We start from the raw sequence: 18208 nt of genomic DNA on the forward strand, positions 1-18208 counted from the left end.
GAGGGGGAGCTGCCGGGGGCACGCTTGAAGGCAGGGGCAGGTCTGGACCTGCTGAGGGAGGACAAGCGGGGCATTCCAGGCAGAGGGACAAGGGAAGCCAGGAAGTGGGGGTGGAAAGATGAGGAGAGTCAGCCAGGCAGCAAGTATATAAGGGAGCAGAGCTGCTGGGGGAAGCAGACCTTTGGGAGGCCACCCCAGCTTTATACTAGTCTTGAGACTCCTCCTCACACAAGTTCCGTTCTTCGAGCGCTGCTTTCCTGCGTTTTCTTATGTGATCTTGGCGGACCCACAAGGCAGCACTGTGGTCAGTCCCGTTCCACAGACGGGGAGTTGCGGGCTCAGGACACATCACCTGTGCAGGGTCACGCACTTAGCAAGCTGCTGTCAGCACTTTTATTTAAACCTGTTTTAAAAAATTCAGATATAATTCATATACCATAAAACACACCCTTTTAAAGTGTACAATTCAGTGGTTTTCAGCCTTTTCCCAAAGTTGTGCAGCTACTGCCACCATCCGATTCCAGAACAGTTTCAACGCCCCCAAAAGAAACCCCGCACCGCTGAGTAGCCACGCCCGCTCTCCTCTGCTCCCGGCCCCCAGCAACCACGAATCCAGCTTTTGTCTCTATGGATTTGCCTGGTCTGGACACTTTGTGTAAGTGGAATCATATATGTGACCTTCTGTGTCTGGCTTTTTTCACTCAGCATCATGTTTTCTAGATTCATCCATGTTGTAACATATGTTGGTACTTCATTCCTTTATGTGGTGAAAACTATCCCATTGGACGAGTGAACCTTCATACATTTTGCTTATTCTTCAACAGCTGATGAACGTTTGGGGGGTTTTCACTTCTTGGCTCTTAGGAATAATGCTGCTAAGAACATTTGTGGACAGGCTTTGTGTGGACACGTGTTTTCATTCCTTTGCAAATATATCTGGGAGTGGGATTGCTGGGTCATATGGAAACTCTGTGTTTCACCTTTTGGGGGAACTGTCAAGCTATCTTCCTAATCGGCCGCACTGTCCTGCGTGCCCACTAGCGGTGCCCGAGGGCTCCAGTTTCTCCACATCTTCACCAACACTTGTTACTGTCCATCTCTTTGATTACGGCCATCCTAGTGGGTGTGAAGTGGTATCTCATCGTGGATTTGACTGGCAACCCCAGCAGCCAAGTTGCGTTTAATTAGAAACTTACTCTGGCCTCCTGTGGCTGGAACTGGGGTCAGTGGGAACAGAGGCGGGAGGATTAATTGGGGCTGGGGTGCAGGGGCTTCAGCAGCTCCTCTGAGGACGGGAGGGAATGAGAAGGGCAGTCAGAGAGGGGCCCCAGGGTTTGGAGCTTGGAGAATTTGGGGTGTGATGGGGCTGGTAAGGGCAAGTGCTGGGAACAGAACTCGGAGACTGGACCCACCTCTCCTCCTGGGTCCAGGGCGAGCTTCTTCCTCATGAGAACAGGCCCTGGCCTTGGGCTTCACTGAGATGGAGGGGGACAGAGTGAGGCAGCAGAATTCCTCCTCAGGGAAGCCAGAGCAAAGGGGGTCTTGAGGAACGAAGCACTCCCAGGCCTGCACCAGACTCCGAGGGGGGCTCAGAGCTCGAGGCCTGGGCTTCACCCCGCCAAGAACGCTGGGCACATACCACCCACTGTTTCCAAAGTTGTGACTTTCAGGTCCTGACTCCCAGGACACGGGTTGGGGCTCATTCCTGTGCCCCTAGTGTGGGGCAGAGCTTTGACGACCACAGGCCCACTGTTGTTAGCTGTCAGCCACCAGCTGATTTCTAATCATTATCATGTACAATATTCATGTTTCTTAAGCATTTACTATGTGCCCTTATGACGTACTCTGATGCTTTACATGCATTTAATTTCCATCCCCATTTCACAGATGAGCAAACTGAAGTTCTGGGCTGTGAGGGAGGTCTTGCAGCCACCCCAACACAGCCAGCAAGTAGGACAGTCAGGTCTCCAACCTCGTCTCTACTGTCCAGGCCACACTGGGAAGGAGATGGTGTAGGAGCCTTCCACTTTAAGGCCTTCCTCATAGGAGGCAGATTGGTTTTCTATTGCTATGTAACAAGTTGCCAGAAACTCAGCAGCTCAGTGCAACCGCATTTATGAGCTCCCAGCTCTGGAGGACGGAAGTTGGTGTCTAAGATACTGGGTAGACCGAGTTCTTGTGTGGAGGGTGTGGAGACAAATCCACTTGCAAGACCACTCTTGTTGGCATCATTCAGCTTCACGTGGTTGTAGGACTGAAGTCCTGCTTCCTTACTTGCTGTCAGCCGGGGCCACTTTCAGCTTCTAGAGGCTTCCGATTTCCTGGCCACGTGGTCCCCTCCCATCTTCAAAGCCAGCAACGGAGACTTTCTCACACTGAGTCCCTCTCATGCTTTAAACCTCTTCTGCCTGGAAGAGCCGGTCCTGTTTCAGGGGTCTCCTGAGTAGGTCAGGCCTGGGCAGGATAATCTCCCTTTTGCCATAAAAGGTGACCTACTCACAGGAGTCATATCTCCTGATATTCACGGGTTCCATCCACACTCAAAGGGGAGAGGATTTCATGCAAGGTCAAAGGTCCTGGGGGTCATCGTAATATTCTGCCGGCCACGGAAGATCTTAAGTTCTAATAATAATAACAGTAATGGCCACAGGAATGGTGATACTTCCTTTCACTTGCTCAGAGCATCATGGTTTCCAGACTTACTCTACATCTGTAATCCAGTTGGAGCCCAACAGCGATGCCGTGAGGTATGAGCATCATCCCCGTTTTACCCAGGAGAGAGACAGACACCTAGTTAGCGTGTCTGGGGCTGGAGCCCAAATCTTCTGACCCCAAGCCAGCCCAGGGCTCTTGGAGCCCACAGCACCCCTGCCTGCCACCAGAACCCTCAGACCTCATTACCGTTCTTGGAAAGGGCGAAGCATCTCTTTCCAGCCAGCCCAGCCCTCGGGGAGCGCTTCCCTGCAAACTCACCACGTTGGGTCATAGAAGCTCCAGCGTTTACAGGAACTGCTGCTGGGCTGGGTGAAGCTCACCTCATCAGGCAGGAGAACGAGTAAAGACTGAGGGGCACTGAATCAAAACAGCATGCGTGCAGGAAGAACCCCATGACCAGGGAGGGCGTCTGGCTGAGGCTGTGGTGCTCTGGCTGAAAGAGAGGGGGCCACGCTGTCCAGAGGGCCACATGTCAAGCGGTGCTCACCGCTGCTCCTCATCTCCATGCGCCAGGCACAGGACTCACGTGGGTGCCCTGAGCAGCAGCCCCTGGGTGCCTACATCTGCCAGGCTTCTTGTGGGGTACCTCTCCCCTTAATATTAACCAGAGCCCAAGACCCCAGTGGGAAATCCCTGCCCCCCCCACACTATCCCCAAGGATTCTCGAGGGTCTTAACATTGCTAGATAGCTTTCTGCTGATATATGTTAATTTTTTAAAATATTTCATTCTTCTCCTAAAATGCTGGATGCAATTTTAAAAAGGAAAGAGCCAGCTTTGCAGCTGGAGGAGGATGAGTGATAATTAACAGTCATCATTGTTAGAAGGCCAGTAGGGCTTTACGGGGTAGGTAGAACTATTGTAAACCAAGGAGTTTGGGAGATTGGAATATCTGCTTGTCAGATCTATAGAAAATTGCAGGCCTAAGGTGATTGGATTCACTGGAAAGAATTCAAGGCGCAAACTCAAATCTGCGTAAGATTACCAAGAGCACAATTCTGTTCACTATTATTTTTAGGAGAACAAAATATGCAAAGCTGTGTTCATTTCCCTCAGAAAGCATTTTCCTGAGCAGTATTAACAGCTCAAGAATTAAAAGCCACTTCTGTTTTTCCTTTTGACACCATCATTTTGAAGTATCACTAATCATAGGTAAGTCTGACCCTCCCAGAGGAAAAGACAGTCCTAGGGAGTTTCACAGGCCTGGGGCAGGCAACAGCCACACTGAGAGTGCAGGGGAAAGAGCCTGTTTGGCTGGAAGTAGGTCTGTCAGTCAGTGATGTGGACATGCTTAAGGGACAGAGCCCTATGCCGTGTTCTGATAATGGACCCCTGGATGCAAAGGTGGTTAAAAACCAACCTTCAAGATAAAGACAAGCTGATCCTAAAATATAGTTCATTTGAAGTTTTTGGATGTTATTTATTTTTTATTTTTTTATTTTTTTTGGATGTTATTTTTTAAGATTAAAAAAATGCTTAGGATTATTATAAATCAATATTTATCAAAAAATAAAAGTATATTTAGAATAGTTTTGTTTACCTGATTAAATATCTGGTTTTTGGTATGTGAAAAAAAAAAAAAGACAAAAAATTGTCTTTTTCCCTTTTATTCCATGCTGGATGCTCTCCAATTCTTTCATTTTTCCTAAAGTTTTGCTGACACAAGGCTGCTGGGAGAGCGGCCTTTGGGGAGGTCTGTGGTGAGCCAGTGCAAAGGAATCTGGCTAATTTAAGCTGAGGGGGTCTCCTGGAAGGTCATGGGGAGTGGGGGTCACCAAATGGATCCAGAAAAACAGGACTGGAAATGGCCTGAACTAGGGGCTCAGGAACCCAAGACGGTCTCATGATAGACCCTGCAGTCAGGGACTCACCGAAGCCAGAATGAACGAAATCCAGCATGTTCTGTCTCCTGTCCTTCGACTCCAGTTTCCCTTCCCAGGGAGGCTGTGTCTGCTTAGCCTGGCGAGGTTCCTGTCCTCTCCGTAGTGAGGGGATGGTGGGGCTCTGGGCCAGTCCCAGCAGACTGAAGGCAGTGGGCTAGAAAAAGGCAAACAGGGTGCTGTTGGGAAGAAAGTCCATAGAATTTGGGGTAATGGGAACCCAGGGGTAGCACACTTGTAAGTAAAGTCTGGAATCACCATCCTAAAATCCCATTGCCTGGAAAATGTCCCATGTTCTGCTCTCCCCTCCCCTCCCCCATAGCCTTCCCTGTCTCCAGCTGTCAATCATCAACACGCACATGTCAGTGCCTTCTTACACGTAACAGCCCAGCATCTCTTCCCTCACCCCACCAATGCCTGGAGCCCCCCTTAGCACATCCCAAAGCTCATTAAGCTGCTGGGCTAAACAAAGTGTTTTCGACCTGCTATAGGTTGGATTTTGTCCCCCTGCAAAAGATATGCTGAATTCCTACCCCCTTGTACCTGCGAAGGTGATCGTGTTCGGAAATAGGGTCTTTGCAGATGTAATCAAGTTTAGAGGAGGTCTTCTGGGTGGGCCTTGATCCAATGATGGTGTCTTTATAACTAGAGAGAGATGCCTGGTGAAGACAGAATGCGCAGAAGGCCATGTGGCCCTCGAGGCAGAGATTGGAGCGATGCAGCCGAAAGCCAAGGAAGGCCAGGGATTAAGGGCCACCACCAGAAGCTGGAAGAGGCAAGGAAGGACTCTTATTTTTAATTTATTTATTTTTGGCTGTGTTGGGTCTTCGTTACTGCACACGGGCTTCCTCTAATTGTGGTGCACTGGCTTCTCATTGCGGTGGCTTCTCTTTGTTGGGGAGCGTGGACTCTAGGCTCGCGGGCTTCAGTAGTTGTGGCCCACGGGCTCAGTAGTTGTGGCTCTCGGGCTCTAGAGCGCAGACTCAGCAGTTGTGGCACACAGGCTTACTTGCTCCGCGGCATGTGGGATCTTCCCAGACCGCGGCTCGAAACCGTGTCCCCTGCATTGGCAGGTGGATTCTTGACCACTGCGCCACCAGGGAAGGATAGGGAAGGACTCTTTCCTAGAGGCTTTAGAGGGAACATGGTCCTGCCGACACCTTGACTTTGGACTTCTAACCTCCAGAACTGTGAGACGATACATTTCTGTTGTTTAAATGGTACTTTGTTATGGCAGCCACAGAAAACTAAGACACTACTTCAGGTCTCTAACCTTAGCAGCACAAAGCTGTAGGAAAGGCCATAAATTATGGTTTGGTTTTTCCTTTTAACAAGGAGAAGAAAACCCCACATCCTGGAAACTGTAAAGTAAGGTAACTAATTTCAATGGTTTCTATTTTGTAGATGAGAAAACTGAGGCTCAGAGTTTGTGACTTATCCAAGTCACATAGTTAGAAGGAGGCAAAGGCTGGACTTGAACAAGATTTTTGACGCCAAGACTTGTACTCATCATCCTCCATGTGAATGTGTGGCTCTGTGTCTCACAGGTTAGTGCAGAGACCCCAAATCCTAGTCCCCAGATGTCACTTTTCTTTATTACATGAGCTCAAAAGTTAGTACTAGCTATGTTCTTATGGGAACTACCTGTTACAGCCACATTTTCTGTAACATGAGCCTCTGTAAAGCAAGCCTTTTTCCCTGGTGATTTTCATTACAAAATCAGAGATTCACTCCCACCAAAATCATCTCCCCATAGACCCGAGTAAGAATGTTTGGCAAAGAAGGAATTAATTGATAAACAGCTTGTAGTATACTAACTCCAGTGTCTGCCTGGAATGTTTTGCAACACTTTTGGAACTCCAGAATTATAATTTCAGCACAACCTGTTTATTTCAGGCTATTAAGCCACATGTGTATTCCGCATGCTTGGGAATCCACTGGCTTCACTCTGAATGGCAAGAACGGAGACCCTTTCTCACTTTCGGGTGGGCATTTGTAGCGGTTGGTAGAGCAGGGCTGCAATCCCTGGGGAGACCAGTAGGGGTCTTCTTCCAACAGGAAATAAATTTCAGGCTGAAGATTCTCTAAGTTCAAGGCTTTGGGTGCTAGAAAATAAGTCTGTTTCTTTGGGATGAAACCTACCCTCCTTACAATGTGGATTAACCAGTTGGTGTGAAATCACTCAGTCCTGAGAATGGGGCAAGAAAAGGTGTGGAAAAAAAATCCGACTTTTCCTGCCTTTTTGCCCCTCCTGGGAGGCACTGGAGCTGAGGCCAGGGTGCCTGGGACAGCCTCTGTCTTTCCCGTCAGGCACCAAGGGGAAAAGGACACTGCACGTCCGCACTGTCGAAAGAAAAACCAGAACGCAAGCTGGCCTGACTTTTCCCTTGTAAATTGTTTACCTTGGGACAACCAGATGGCTCATCTCTTGTTGACCCCTTGACCATTTCTCGTGCTGTTAACAGCCTCTATTAGCAAACAGTTCCACTCCACTGGCCCACATGCCTGTGCAGGAGTCCCAGGGCCTGCTGGCTGGGGAGCCTCTGGCATACCAGGAGGTTGACTCAGCACTGCTAGGCTAAGGATCTTCATCAGGGTTCAGGGTCTGGGTACTTCAGCTGTAAATGGAGTGAGGGTGGAAATGGGATGGATTATGTAAACGCTTTGCAATCCCTCCCACCCCCCAGCCCCTCGTCCCCCAACCCCCTGGCCCTGCCTTTACCATGACAAGACCTGGTTGTGATTAATGTTTGAGGGGTGAAGGCTCTTGCCTTCCTGGGCAGTGGGCAGGGAGCACTCCATCGTCCCTGTCTGGGTTCCGTCCTTAGGCACCACCTCCTTCTGGACCTTGTGGGTGTGGCGCGGGGGTGAGATTTTAATATTAAGAGCTCCCAGAAGCCCCGAATCTGGGGTGGGGTGTAAGAAACAGATGGACATTTTTAAAAGCTCACTCCAGTTTTCAGGGCAAGTGGAGGCGGGGAGACCAGTGGAGACCCGAGAGGTGATGGGGCTTGGTCCTGGGGTAGGGGTGGAAAGAGGGGACAGATTCCGGGTGTTTCTGAGAAGCACGGTGCAGAGTGAAGTCTCTTGACCAAGGAGGAAGAGAGCGATGCCCTTGAGGGTCTTACAGCCCGGCTGCCAGCAAGACAAAATTCTCACCCAGGGAACTAGACTTCAGTGGTCCACAGATCTGAAACAATTTTAGAGGTGGAAAAAGCAGGTTCTAAACTCTAAAGCATAGAAGGAATGTTCACAGATCCAGACACGTAAATATTTGAAGCTTCTGTTACACACACTCACACGCACGCACGCACACCTCATTAAGAGCAAGGTAAAAGGTAAGTGAAGGGCTGGGAGAAAATTAAGAAAAGATCACCAATCCAGGATTTATAACTAGCCCCTAGAAATCAATGAGATCAAGGTGGATAACTGGGGACTTCCCTGCTGGTCCAGTGGTTAAAAACAGACTCTGCACTCCCAATGCAGGGGGCCCGGGTTTAATCTCTGGACTGAGATCCCTCATACTACGCAATGCAGACTACAGAAAAAAAAAACCAAAAACTAGGTAACTGTACAAAGGAATATGAATTTGTAAGTTCCAGAAAAGAAGGCTCTAAGGATAATGTACATATGGAAGCAAGCATGAGCTCACTGGGAATCATGTCCAAACATAACTTCTACTTAGGGATCACTGAGTCCATTTGAGAGAACTGGAAGTTGAGGCCTGCGGTTGATAGCACAGGCCAGAAGCCAAAACTCAAATGCATTAGACCCCGAAACCAGAATGGGATGGAGTGAAACCTGCAGCACTGCATTTCACTGAGGGTCAAATGAGCTGATTTGGGTCAAGTGCAAGGTCCAGCCTGGCTCTCTTAGCTCTTCCATCTTGGGGGGTCAGGCCCAGTGGACTTGGGAGTAGGGAAGGGGGAGATAAAACTGAGAAAGGGGGAGACAGGAAGGAAGGGTGAATCTGATTTGCATAATAAAGACTTGTGTGGGAGGGAGCTGGATAGAGAGCCCGAGGGCAGGGCAGGAGGTGGAAGGATTGATCTAGAGGCAGACAGATTGGAGGCGGGGCTCGGAGAGGGCCAAGGGCAGGGCCACGTGATGACTTTCGTGCCATCCCCACCCCACCCCCCAGCACCTTGGCCACCCGGGGACAATTCCTACATAAAAAATATTAAATAGTATAGGATATTGTGACTGGTATAAAGATGGATGTATTATAAAATAAAATACATTCTATTAATATATATAAATAATATAATTTTACATTATATAATAAAACATTCTCTTTGACCTAAAATTTCATTTTGTAGTCTTCTGATTTTAAAAGTAATCCTCATGTTTTCATGGGGCCTGTGCACTGTGCCCACATCGCTAGTGGAGAAGTTGGCCCTAACTTGTTCCACAGACAGCAGTCAGGTACAGAATTCTTTCCCAGTCCTTTTGGCTGGTTTGGAGAGAGACTCCTGGGCTCTGATGTCCAGCTGTGTGGCAGGGGGAAGGTCTGTGTCCCCAAGATTACCAGGCGGTTCATCCAGGGTGGACTAGTTGGCCCACGTGGCCAGCAGAGTTCTGCCTGCCTGGGTTTGAATCCAAACCCTGCCTGTGTTGAATTGCCCCAAACCAGCGTGTGCGTTCATCGGCAGTCAGGGTCTTTGGGATTAAAAAGGTAGGTAGCCTTTGGGTCTCTTCTGGCCTCCAGGTAGGGGGTTACGATCAAGGCAGGTCTCACGCAGAACTCTGACGTTACAGCAAACACCCCCCAAGGAGGAGGTCAACCTCTACTCCAAGCTCAAGGCCTCACGCTCAGGCCTCCAGGCTTTCATCCATACCCTGGTGTGTGTGCGTGTGTGCACACGTGCGTGTGAAGGATGGGGGTGGCAGAGGCCCAGTGGGAGCTGTAGGCCCAGGGCCCCTTCTGAATATGTTGGGCTGCCGGGGCCCCCAGGTTCCCACACCCTATTCATGTCAGGAGACGGAGCCTGAACGACATTCGTAGCCAACGGAATAGAGTATCTACAACACTACTCCTTTCACCTGTGAGAAATCGTTCCTGACACCCAGCACGCTAATTCACCAGTCCTCTCGTGCAGATCTGACGAGCTGCCTTTAACCTTTAACCTTTAACCCGGTCCTTCCCATCGGTCACCATTCTGCACCCCGCCCCCGCCCCCGGGGGACAGTACAGTGTCTGCAGACAGTCTTGGTTGTCACGACTGGAGGGTGGAGAGCTCCTGGCATCAAGGGGTGGGAGGGTAGCTGCTAAATAAGCAGGACAACCTCCACAGTGAAGAATGACCCCAAATGTCAGCAGTGCTGAGGTACAGACCCTCCCATAGCTGCTTCTGGAGTGGGGACCCACGTTAGCGTCCTCCACGCAACACCTACTCACCCCTAGGATGTGGGCTAGGTCTACGCACACTTGGGCCACGCTGCCCGCACATAAGCATTTTAAGGTGAGTTATTGAAGACCTAGTGCTGCCACGTGTTACTTCAGGCCATTTCAGTTCTACCAGCCTCAGTTTCCCGGTCCGTAAAATGGGGGTGGTAACAGTGCCCACCTCACAGGGGTGCTGTGGGGAGATGCCCGATCCCTCCTGCCTGACCCCATTTTTATTGCTGATCCTAAGCAGACCCGATTGAGAGTGGTGCTTCCAGAGGCTCAGCTTCGTCACCTCCCCCCATCTCTGGGCAGCTCCAGCTTCCTGTCTCCCCTCCCCACACCCACACACACTCCTTTGCCCGTGGCGGCCTCAGGAGGCTCCTTCCCCCAAGAGTTGCTGTCTCTTCCAGGTGACCCCTGGTCGACCCGCCAATGGGAGTGTGTCGGTGGTGGTCAGGGGCCATTTAAATTAGAACACTCTCTGGATATTTCACAGAAATTCATGAGTCATTTTTGCCTCATAAAACCCAGTGGAGTTAGCTGGGAGTGCAGATGATATCTGTGGACCTTTAAAAATTTTTTTTTCTTTTTTTTAAAGAGGCAGGTTTCTCCTTTGATCCCAGGTTCATCCTGAGAAGCAACGTTCTCTAGGTTGGAGGACACGCAGTCAGCTTGGCAACTTGATTACTGTGCGACTGAGGACAGCTTAGTCAATCTCTCGATTTTTTTCAAATTAACTTTTTTTTCTTAATTTGAGGGAATACATGTCCATTGTAGCACATTCGTAAGGTACTGTTTCAAAAATAAAACACGCTGTATACAGTTCACATCTTGCTCTGGTTTACTCACATCTTACCTCAAACATTTTCCCATGTCACTATTCCTCAAAATCATATTCCTAACAGCCGCACAAATTTCTTTTGTATGGGTTATCTCACCTGTCCCTTGCACTTGGCCATTTGTGGCTGCACCCTCAGTGTTCCCATCTGTGAAATGGGCACAGGTGTGCTGTGAAGTCCAATGAGAGGGCCTGCCCATCCTCTCCTGTGACTGGTCCTTGACGAGCCTACAGGCCAGAGTTGGTGCAGGACAGGAACTCCTCCCAGGCCTGCCTTGGGCGGGAAGAACACAGCGGGCTGTGGACTGCATGATACACTGAGGCAAGGGCCCTCTTGGATCCCGGATTCTGACTCCGTGCCTGGTCTTGAATCTGGCCGTCAGGAAGTTTCCATTTGCCCTGCAGCTGCGGGACAGTGGACTCTGGGGGCACAGTTGGGGCTCCCCAAGGAGCTGCTTGCTCTTCTCTTATACCAGAAGCCGGAGCCATCAGCCCATCTGTCTCTTTGAGGCCAGCTGGCCACCTGCAGAGACACACCTGGGGTCTCCAGGTGCCACTGGCTCCAGCTGCCACTTCCACGGTGGCCCCTGAGAGCGGGTGGCAGGACCCAGGAATGTGGGCTGCCAGGCAGGTGGGTGCCTACTTGCTCTATTTAAACCAAGTGTTCTTCAAATCCGGACTGCCTTCATTTAAACATGCTATTTAAAAAAACACTTTAAGTCATACAGAAGACAGCTCGCTCTAAATGGAAGGTTACCTTAAATGAAATTCAACAAAACAAAACAACCTGACTGCGTTCAAACTCCTCCTCTGCCCACCCCTGGCTCTGTGCCCGGGCCAGCTCTGTGCTCTGTTGAACGGGAAGGGTGACAAGTGACAGAGAGTCGGGGAGCCAGGATGAAAAGACGACTAAAGACTAAAAGACTAAAGACTAAGAGAACCCTCCCACCGAGTGAAGCCTGGAGGCCACTGGGCATCCCTCACTTGGCCCAGCGTGTGCTGTGCTTGAGGGAAGCCTGAGTTCTAGCCCAATCCTCCCATTTTACAGACTGGGAGACAGAGGTTCAGAGGGGAGGGAACTTGTCCTAGATCACATGCGGCTGGAACCGTATTCTCCTGTTTCCCCGGGCACGTCTTCCCGGCCCCATACAACCTGGCTCAGGAGGCGCCCAGCAGGGAGAGGGGAGCCCAAGCCGGCAGGCATGGAAGCCGATGGAAGGCGTCCATCCTGCGTGGGTCAGCTATGGGATTTTAAATGGGCTCCAGCGGAGGAGCAGGGGACTGCGTTTTGGCAGGCACAGGGAGTTTGGATTCTTCTGACTCTTCCATTCACCTCTGGGTGAGCTGGGCAGGTCGTCTGGCCCCTCTGGGCTGGGTCTGGCCATCAGTAAGATGAGGGCGTTGGACTCCATCTGGTGCAGACAATCTGGTTCCCAGAGACGCCTTCTCAGGACGCCCTTCCCTCTTATGTATAAACTCACATTCCTCATCCTGGGCTATTCTGCCATTTCCTTTCGTGCTAAACCAAAGGGCTATTTTGGAAACTCCTATAAGCAAACTAATCCCTGGCTGGCATTTGAACGGATATAAAAGAGCCCTAAGTGAGGGACTCAGGCATAAACGCCGCCCAGCCCTGAGAGCCCACGCCGTTAAATTTAGAAGCATCGCTTCCAAATGAGGTGAAATTGCAGGTTCCCTGTGGCCGGTGGGCAGCTTTGGGCAGCACCGAGCAGGACAGATTTAGCAGAACAGGCTCCGGCTCCCTCTGGCTGCACCTTGGGGGAAGAGGCCCAGGACGGCCCCTTCAGTGTCTGGGGAGCAGCTGCTGGGTAAGGAGCCCCTTCAGCTGGCCCGCCTGCCCTGAGCTCCCCAGCTGGATCCAAGCATCAGATGCTGCCCGGGTGCCGGAGAGAGGCAGTGACGGACACGCGGGGAAGAGGCAGTCTTGTCTGCCACCGAAGGTTTGGGACCCGCATGATTTCTGTGACCCTCTCCTCTGCCCAGGGGCCCAGTGAGGTCCCTGGCCTGCCTCTCATGCCCTGCAGAGTGCCAGATGCCCGGGGCTGCCCGACCTGCCTACAGTCCAGCCGCTAAAGGGTAATGCCGGCAGGGGGAGGGGGAGGGGGGATGGTCTTGGGGGAGGAGTGGGGTCTCCAAGGTGCCCAGCCTCTGTTCTGAGTGGTCAGTGCCGCTGTTGTGTCAACAACTAAACATTAAGAGTATGACCCTTGGTTAAAGGTGAGAAACATCCGTTGGGACTTGTCAGGAGCCCACTGAAGGCTCCTGGGATTCCAGGGGTCTCATCCCGGCCATCTCATGCCCAGTCCACCAGGGAGGGGATCATTTTGCAGCCCGCTGGGTGAGATCACAAGGGTCAACTTCAAAGGCTCAGCCCCACCAGGGATCGGCCAGGAGAGGTGCTGCTGGGATCTGACGCTGGTCCAAAGGGCCCTGGGCTCCCACACCCTGAAGCCTGCAGGGGATGGGGCTCGATGTCTCTCAGCCGTCCCCAGGGCTACATTTCTAGCTTGGCAGGTCTGGGCCATGAGCCTGCTTCCATTCTGGGGCCCCCTCCCTCCTGCTCAGGCTCATGGCAGCGGAGGGGGGGTAGTGTCCTCAGCACAGCCCCTGCGGAAGCAGGTGCCTCCTAGCATGAAGTAGCTGGGCTTTGGAGCCCATCATGCCCAGGTTCAAATCCCAGCTCTGGCAGTTCCGACCTGTGTGACCTTGGTTGAGTCATTTCCCCTCCTCTCTGAGTCTCTGTTTCTTTATCTGCAAAATGGGAAGGATAATAATAATATTTGCCTCATATCGTGTTGGGAGTATTAAATGAGATTTTAAACCTTTAGAGCAGGTAGCAGAAGGAGTGCTGGCCACCCAGGGGTCATTCATCAATAGCTGCTGCTCTTGTAAATAATGTTTTAGTGGCACATATCCAGGCTCATTCATTTACACATTATCTGTGACTGCTTTTGCTCTAAAACGGTGGAGTTGAGTAGCTGTGACAAACACCATAAGGCCTGCAAAGCCCAAATAATTCACTCTCTGGCCCTTTCCCGAAGTCATTTGTCCACCCCCTTCTTGGAGTGCAGCACATAGTGGGAGTTTTTATCTTTATCCTGTTCTTCCACTGACTGCGCCTTGGGCTGCACAGCCTGCTGAAGTGGGGGAAGCAGCCCCAGCCTTTCAATTCTTGTCCTCTGGTCCCATAAAGATGCGCTGTGACTCTTTCAGGCCCTGGAGAACGCCCCCAGCCCCACCTGCAGGGAACTCTCTGTCTAGTCGGGGAGGCAGACAAGTCACCATTCACCGTCCACTGTAAGTAAAGTGAGGCAGGGATTGGGGGGGAGGTCCAGGAAGGCTTCCTGGGGGAGGTGACATCTGGGCTGGAAGAGGAGCTGGGAGGGTCTAGCCAGGAGGCCAATCCCCACGTGACAGCCAGACCTCACCCTGGAAAACGTGGCTCCCTGAGCCAGCCTCTTCACCTCTTAGAGGCTCTTTCCTCATATGAAAAGTGGGGTCATTGCACCTCATGGCCCTGTTGTGAGTAGTCAGTCTACAGCCAGGTGTTGGCACATTGCGTGGGTCTGCACTGAACCTCAGTTCTCCTCCTCGGTCCTCCTTTCCTAACGCTGGTCAGGCAGATGTTTGGGTTTGTTCTAGCAAACTGCATGCAGAGGAACTCTTCAGCGATCGTCTTTCTCCCTTATCTTGAAGTGGAGGACCTGGGGGAGGCTGGAAGAAGACCCAGAAGGCCTGGGAGGGAGGGTGGTGGGGAGGTGGAGGGAGAAGGTGGAGGGAGGGCGTTCCGGTCCCCAGCCCCCCGGGGCTGGCTCCAGAGTCCGCGTCCCACCCGCTGACCTTGGGGATCTCCCTGCCTGCTCCCTCCTGTGCCCTTGCTCATCCTGGCTAGGATGGAGGGAGGGCGTGTTTAGCAGTTTGAGAAGCTGCCGGTGCCACCCAGAGCCTGTGCTGATAGGGGTGGGGGCAGTGGTATGCTGATAAAAGTTTAACAACAGGCAGAAAAACAAACAAACAAAAACACCTCAAACCCTAATTTGTAGCACTTGCCCATTTCCACGCTGTACTTAATTCTGTCATGGCTGATTTCAAGCTACCAACATTCCTGAAAATTTCACCGTCGACTCTTGTGAGCTGGTCCAAGCTGGCAGCAGCACAGCCCAGGTAGGGACTGTGGGGGCGTGAGGGTCCTCCCGTGGGGCTGGGGCGAACCCCCAGAGTGCGGGATGCCTGCCCACGTACCTGAGAAGCGCTGGCTCAGCATCAGTTACACTTGGGTTCTCAGCCTGGCTCTGCCGCTTCCTAGCTGGGTCCCTGGGTTCGTCTTGTTACCTCTCTGAGCCTCAGTTTCCTCATCTATTGAATTAGGCTCGCAACAGCTCCTACACCTCAGGGGGTTATGCAGCTCTACTAAGATAATTTACATAAGGCCTATAGTGGACAGCTGGCCTAATTATGAGCTCTCCACTGCCAGACTGCATCAATTTCCCCATCCGTACACCAGGCTGCTGTTCACGGACCTATTGCACGGGACAGTCCCTGGCACTGGGGCTCCACTCAGTGGGTGCTCCGCAGACACTTGCCGCTTCCTCCGTCGGGGCCAGAGGTCGCTCCTCGGCTCATCTGCCCCAGCAGCTGGGGTCTCCAGGCTGGGGTCTTGGTCAGCCGATGGCACACAGACAACCAGCTCTTTCTGGTGTCTATTTCACATCCTGTGCTGTCAGCACATTGTGTCCTTGGTCCTTTTCTGAATTTCCATTTTACAGACGTGATCACGGAGGCCCAGAGCCGGTGAGCGGCACAGCTGCAGCTGGGGTTTGAGCCCAGGTCTGGCTTTGTTGCTTCCAGAGCTCACCTATGCACAGCACGTGTGGGACTCTGGGCTGCGGGAGGTATCGGAGGAGGAGGAAGCTTGTGGGGGGTCACGCAGATCTGCCAGGGGGTTCAGAGTGAGGGCTCTGGAGCTTGTGGTGGGAGCTGACTACAAACAAAATGCAGGACTAGACACTGGATAGACGTGGCTGCAAAGGGAACGTTATTCCAGGCAGAGGCCCCAGGGTGGGCAAAGGTGTGGAGTCTGGGCTCAGCCACTGGGTGGAGGGGATGTGGGAAGCAGGGGCCCTACCGAGCGGGAATAGGAGGGAGTTGGCGGAGCGGAGCTTTCTCAGGGCAGTGGGGTCCCCAGAATCCTTGCACCGACGCCACCCTGGCTGAGGGGTGAGGTATAAAACTGTAGCAGTAGAGATTTAGGTTAGATATGGGGGAGAACTTTCCTATTGTGTTGGAAGACACTGGACGATATTCCCAAAGGATGTGGTGGCATTTTTCCAATCTCGAGATGGTTTGGAAAAACGTAAAGACAGCCAGGGTTCTAGTCTGGCCTCCCTGCAACCTGGGTGAGAGATGGGGTAATGGATCTGTGGCTTCTGGAAGCCTTTGATGCCAGCAGCCTGGCCTCATGTGAACTGGGCTGACTCACCCCCTGCTCAAAACCTCCCATGGCTCCCAGTTACCCTTAGCCAATTGCAAGGCCCAAGTCCTTCCTGGGGCCACCGAGGCCACCCTGACCTGTGCTCTGCTGGCCTCTCCAACCTCACCTGGAGCCCCCCCCCCCCCCGGACTTCTTTCCATTGCTGGATTACACCTTGTCCTCTGCGCCTCCAGGCCTTTGCTCACGCCGTTCCCTCTGCTTCAGATACCTTTCCCTCCCCTCCCCTTCCCCTTCTTCCCTCCTCGCCTTTCCTTCTCAGCTCTTGGTCGCCCCCTCCATGGGTTGGTCTGGTACCCGCATCATTTCACTATGGACTCCCTACTGTAATGGTGGCCCGTCAGCCCCCTGCTGGACTTGGAGCCCTGCAGGGCGAGGGCTGGGCCTGCCTTACTCGGCATCCGGCTCACAGGAGGTGCTCAGCGGGGGTTTGTGGAGGGGGGTCAGGGTTACTGGCAGAGAGGAGTAGCTGAGGGGAGGTGAGAGGAGCTGGTTCACGAGTTGCTGGGTGCCCCCTGCTTCACACAGGCATCAAGGACCCAAGCACAGGGTGCAGAGACCTGGGTTCGAATCTTGCTCCTGCCCCCCGCCCCAAGCTCCCTGACCTCACTGAGCCTCAGTTTTCTCATCTGTGAGCTGGGGGCAGCTCCAGCCGCCCCCTCTCTGGGGCTGCTGTAGGGCCCTTGGGGGCCGCGGTGGAGGGTAGCCGGCCTGCGGTCAGCACTCACCAGGTGCCAGTTCGAGGCTGACTGTCCTGCCCTCTCCCTGCAGGTGACAGCCATGTCGGTGAGGGTGCGGTTCCTGTCCTCTGGGGACACAGGGGCTGTGGGGGTCATGGGCCGGAGCGCCTCCTTTGCCGGCTTCAGCAGTGCCCAGAGCCGGAGGATCGCGTAAGTTCTGCCCGGGCTGTGTGTGGGAGGCTTGTTTGAGGGCCAGGGATCGGGGGGCCGGCGGGGGCATCCTCCTCCCACGCCAGTGACCCTGAGGCTCACTCTCATGCCAGGCCTGCAGCGCAGGGTAGTGTGTGTTTGTGTCTGTCTGTGTGTCTGTGTATGTCTGTGTCTGTGTGTCTGTGAGTGAGACGCTTGGTGTTGGGAGAAAGCTGTAATTTGCTTCAGATCTGAACAGGTGTCACCCTACAAGCTCCTGGCAGTTGATCCTGGAAGCTGATCTGCTTGAGTTTATCAGGCCCACTTGGCAGATCAGAAAACTGAGGCCCAGAGAGGCAGAGCTGCTCACCCAAGGTCACACAGCAAGACTGATTCAGAGTTGGAACTTAGTCTCCTAGGGGCCAGGTTAGGATGGAATGTTCTTCCTGTTTTTTGGTTTTTTTTTTTGCGGTACACGGGCCTCTCACTGTTGTGGCCTCTCCCGTTGCGGAGCACAGGCTCCGGCCGCGCAGGCTCAGCGGCCATGGCTCACGGGCCCAGCTGCTCCGCGGCATGTGAGATCCTCCCAGACCGGGGCAGGAACCCGCGTCCCCTGCATCGGCAGGCGGACTCTCAACCACTGCGCCACCAGGGAAGCCCTGTTCTTCCTGTTTGATAGAATGGGAAGTAGGGCCACCTGTGACCTGGGGCAAGTGACTTCACCTCTCTGAGTCTGGTTTCCTCATGTGCGAAATGGGGATCACAAATGTCCCTCCCTCATGGGCTTATCATGAGGGTACAGTGAGGTGACACATGGTGAGCTGTCGGCACATGGTGGCACGCAGTAGGGGCTTGTGGGAAGTTTTCCAAGGAGGAGAGACAGGCAGAGACAGGCCTGGTTAGTTCTGACCCTCCAGACGTGAGTTCACGGCTGATCTGCGATGTGTCTCCTCCCGCTGCAGGTAATGCCTGGGAGGAGGGTGCGTTTCTGCCCCTGGGGCCACAGCCC

The 18208-nt window shown here is 52.8% G+C and overlaps 1 protein-coding gene across 2 annotated transcripts in view; it reads left to right on the forward strand.

Annotated features, from left to right (window-relative positions):
* RIPOR3 (RIPOR family member 3) overlaps nucleotides 1-18208 on the forward strand; it is a 72426-nt gene that overhangs the window by 25700 nt on the left and 28518 nt on the right. For both annotated transcript variants that reach the window (XM_060123933.1, XM_060123932.1), the window contains exon 2: nucleotides 17102-17220. In XM_060123933.1, coding sequence (XP_059979916.1) covers nucleotides 17102-17220 — 119 coding nt within the window. The remainder of the gene's footprint in view (nucleotides 1-17101; nucleotides 17221-18208) is intronic.

Source organism: Lagenorhynchus albirostris, chromosome 15 (genome assembly GCF_949774975.1).
Source record: "Lagenorhynchus albirostris chromosome 15, mLagAlb1.1, whole genome shotgun sequence".
NCBI classification, from domain to species: Eukaryota; Metazoa; Chordata; class Mammalia; order Artiodactyla; family Delphinidae; genus Lagenorhynchus; species Lagenorhynchus albirostris.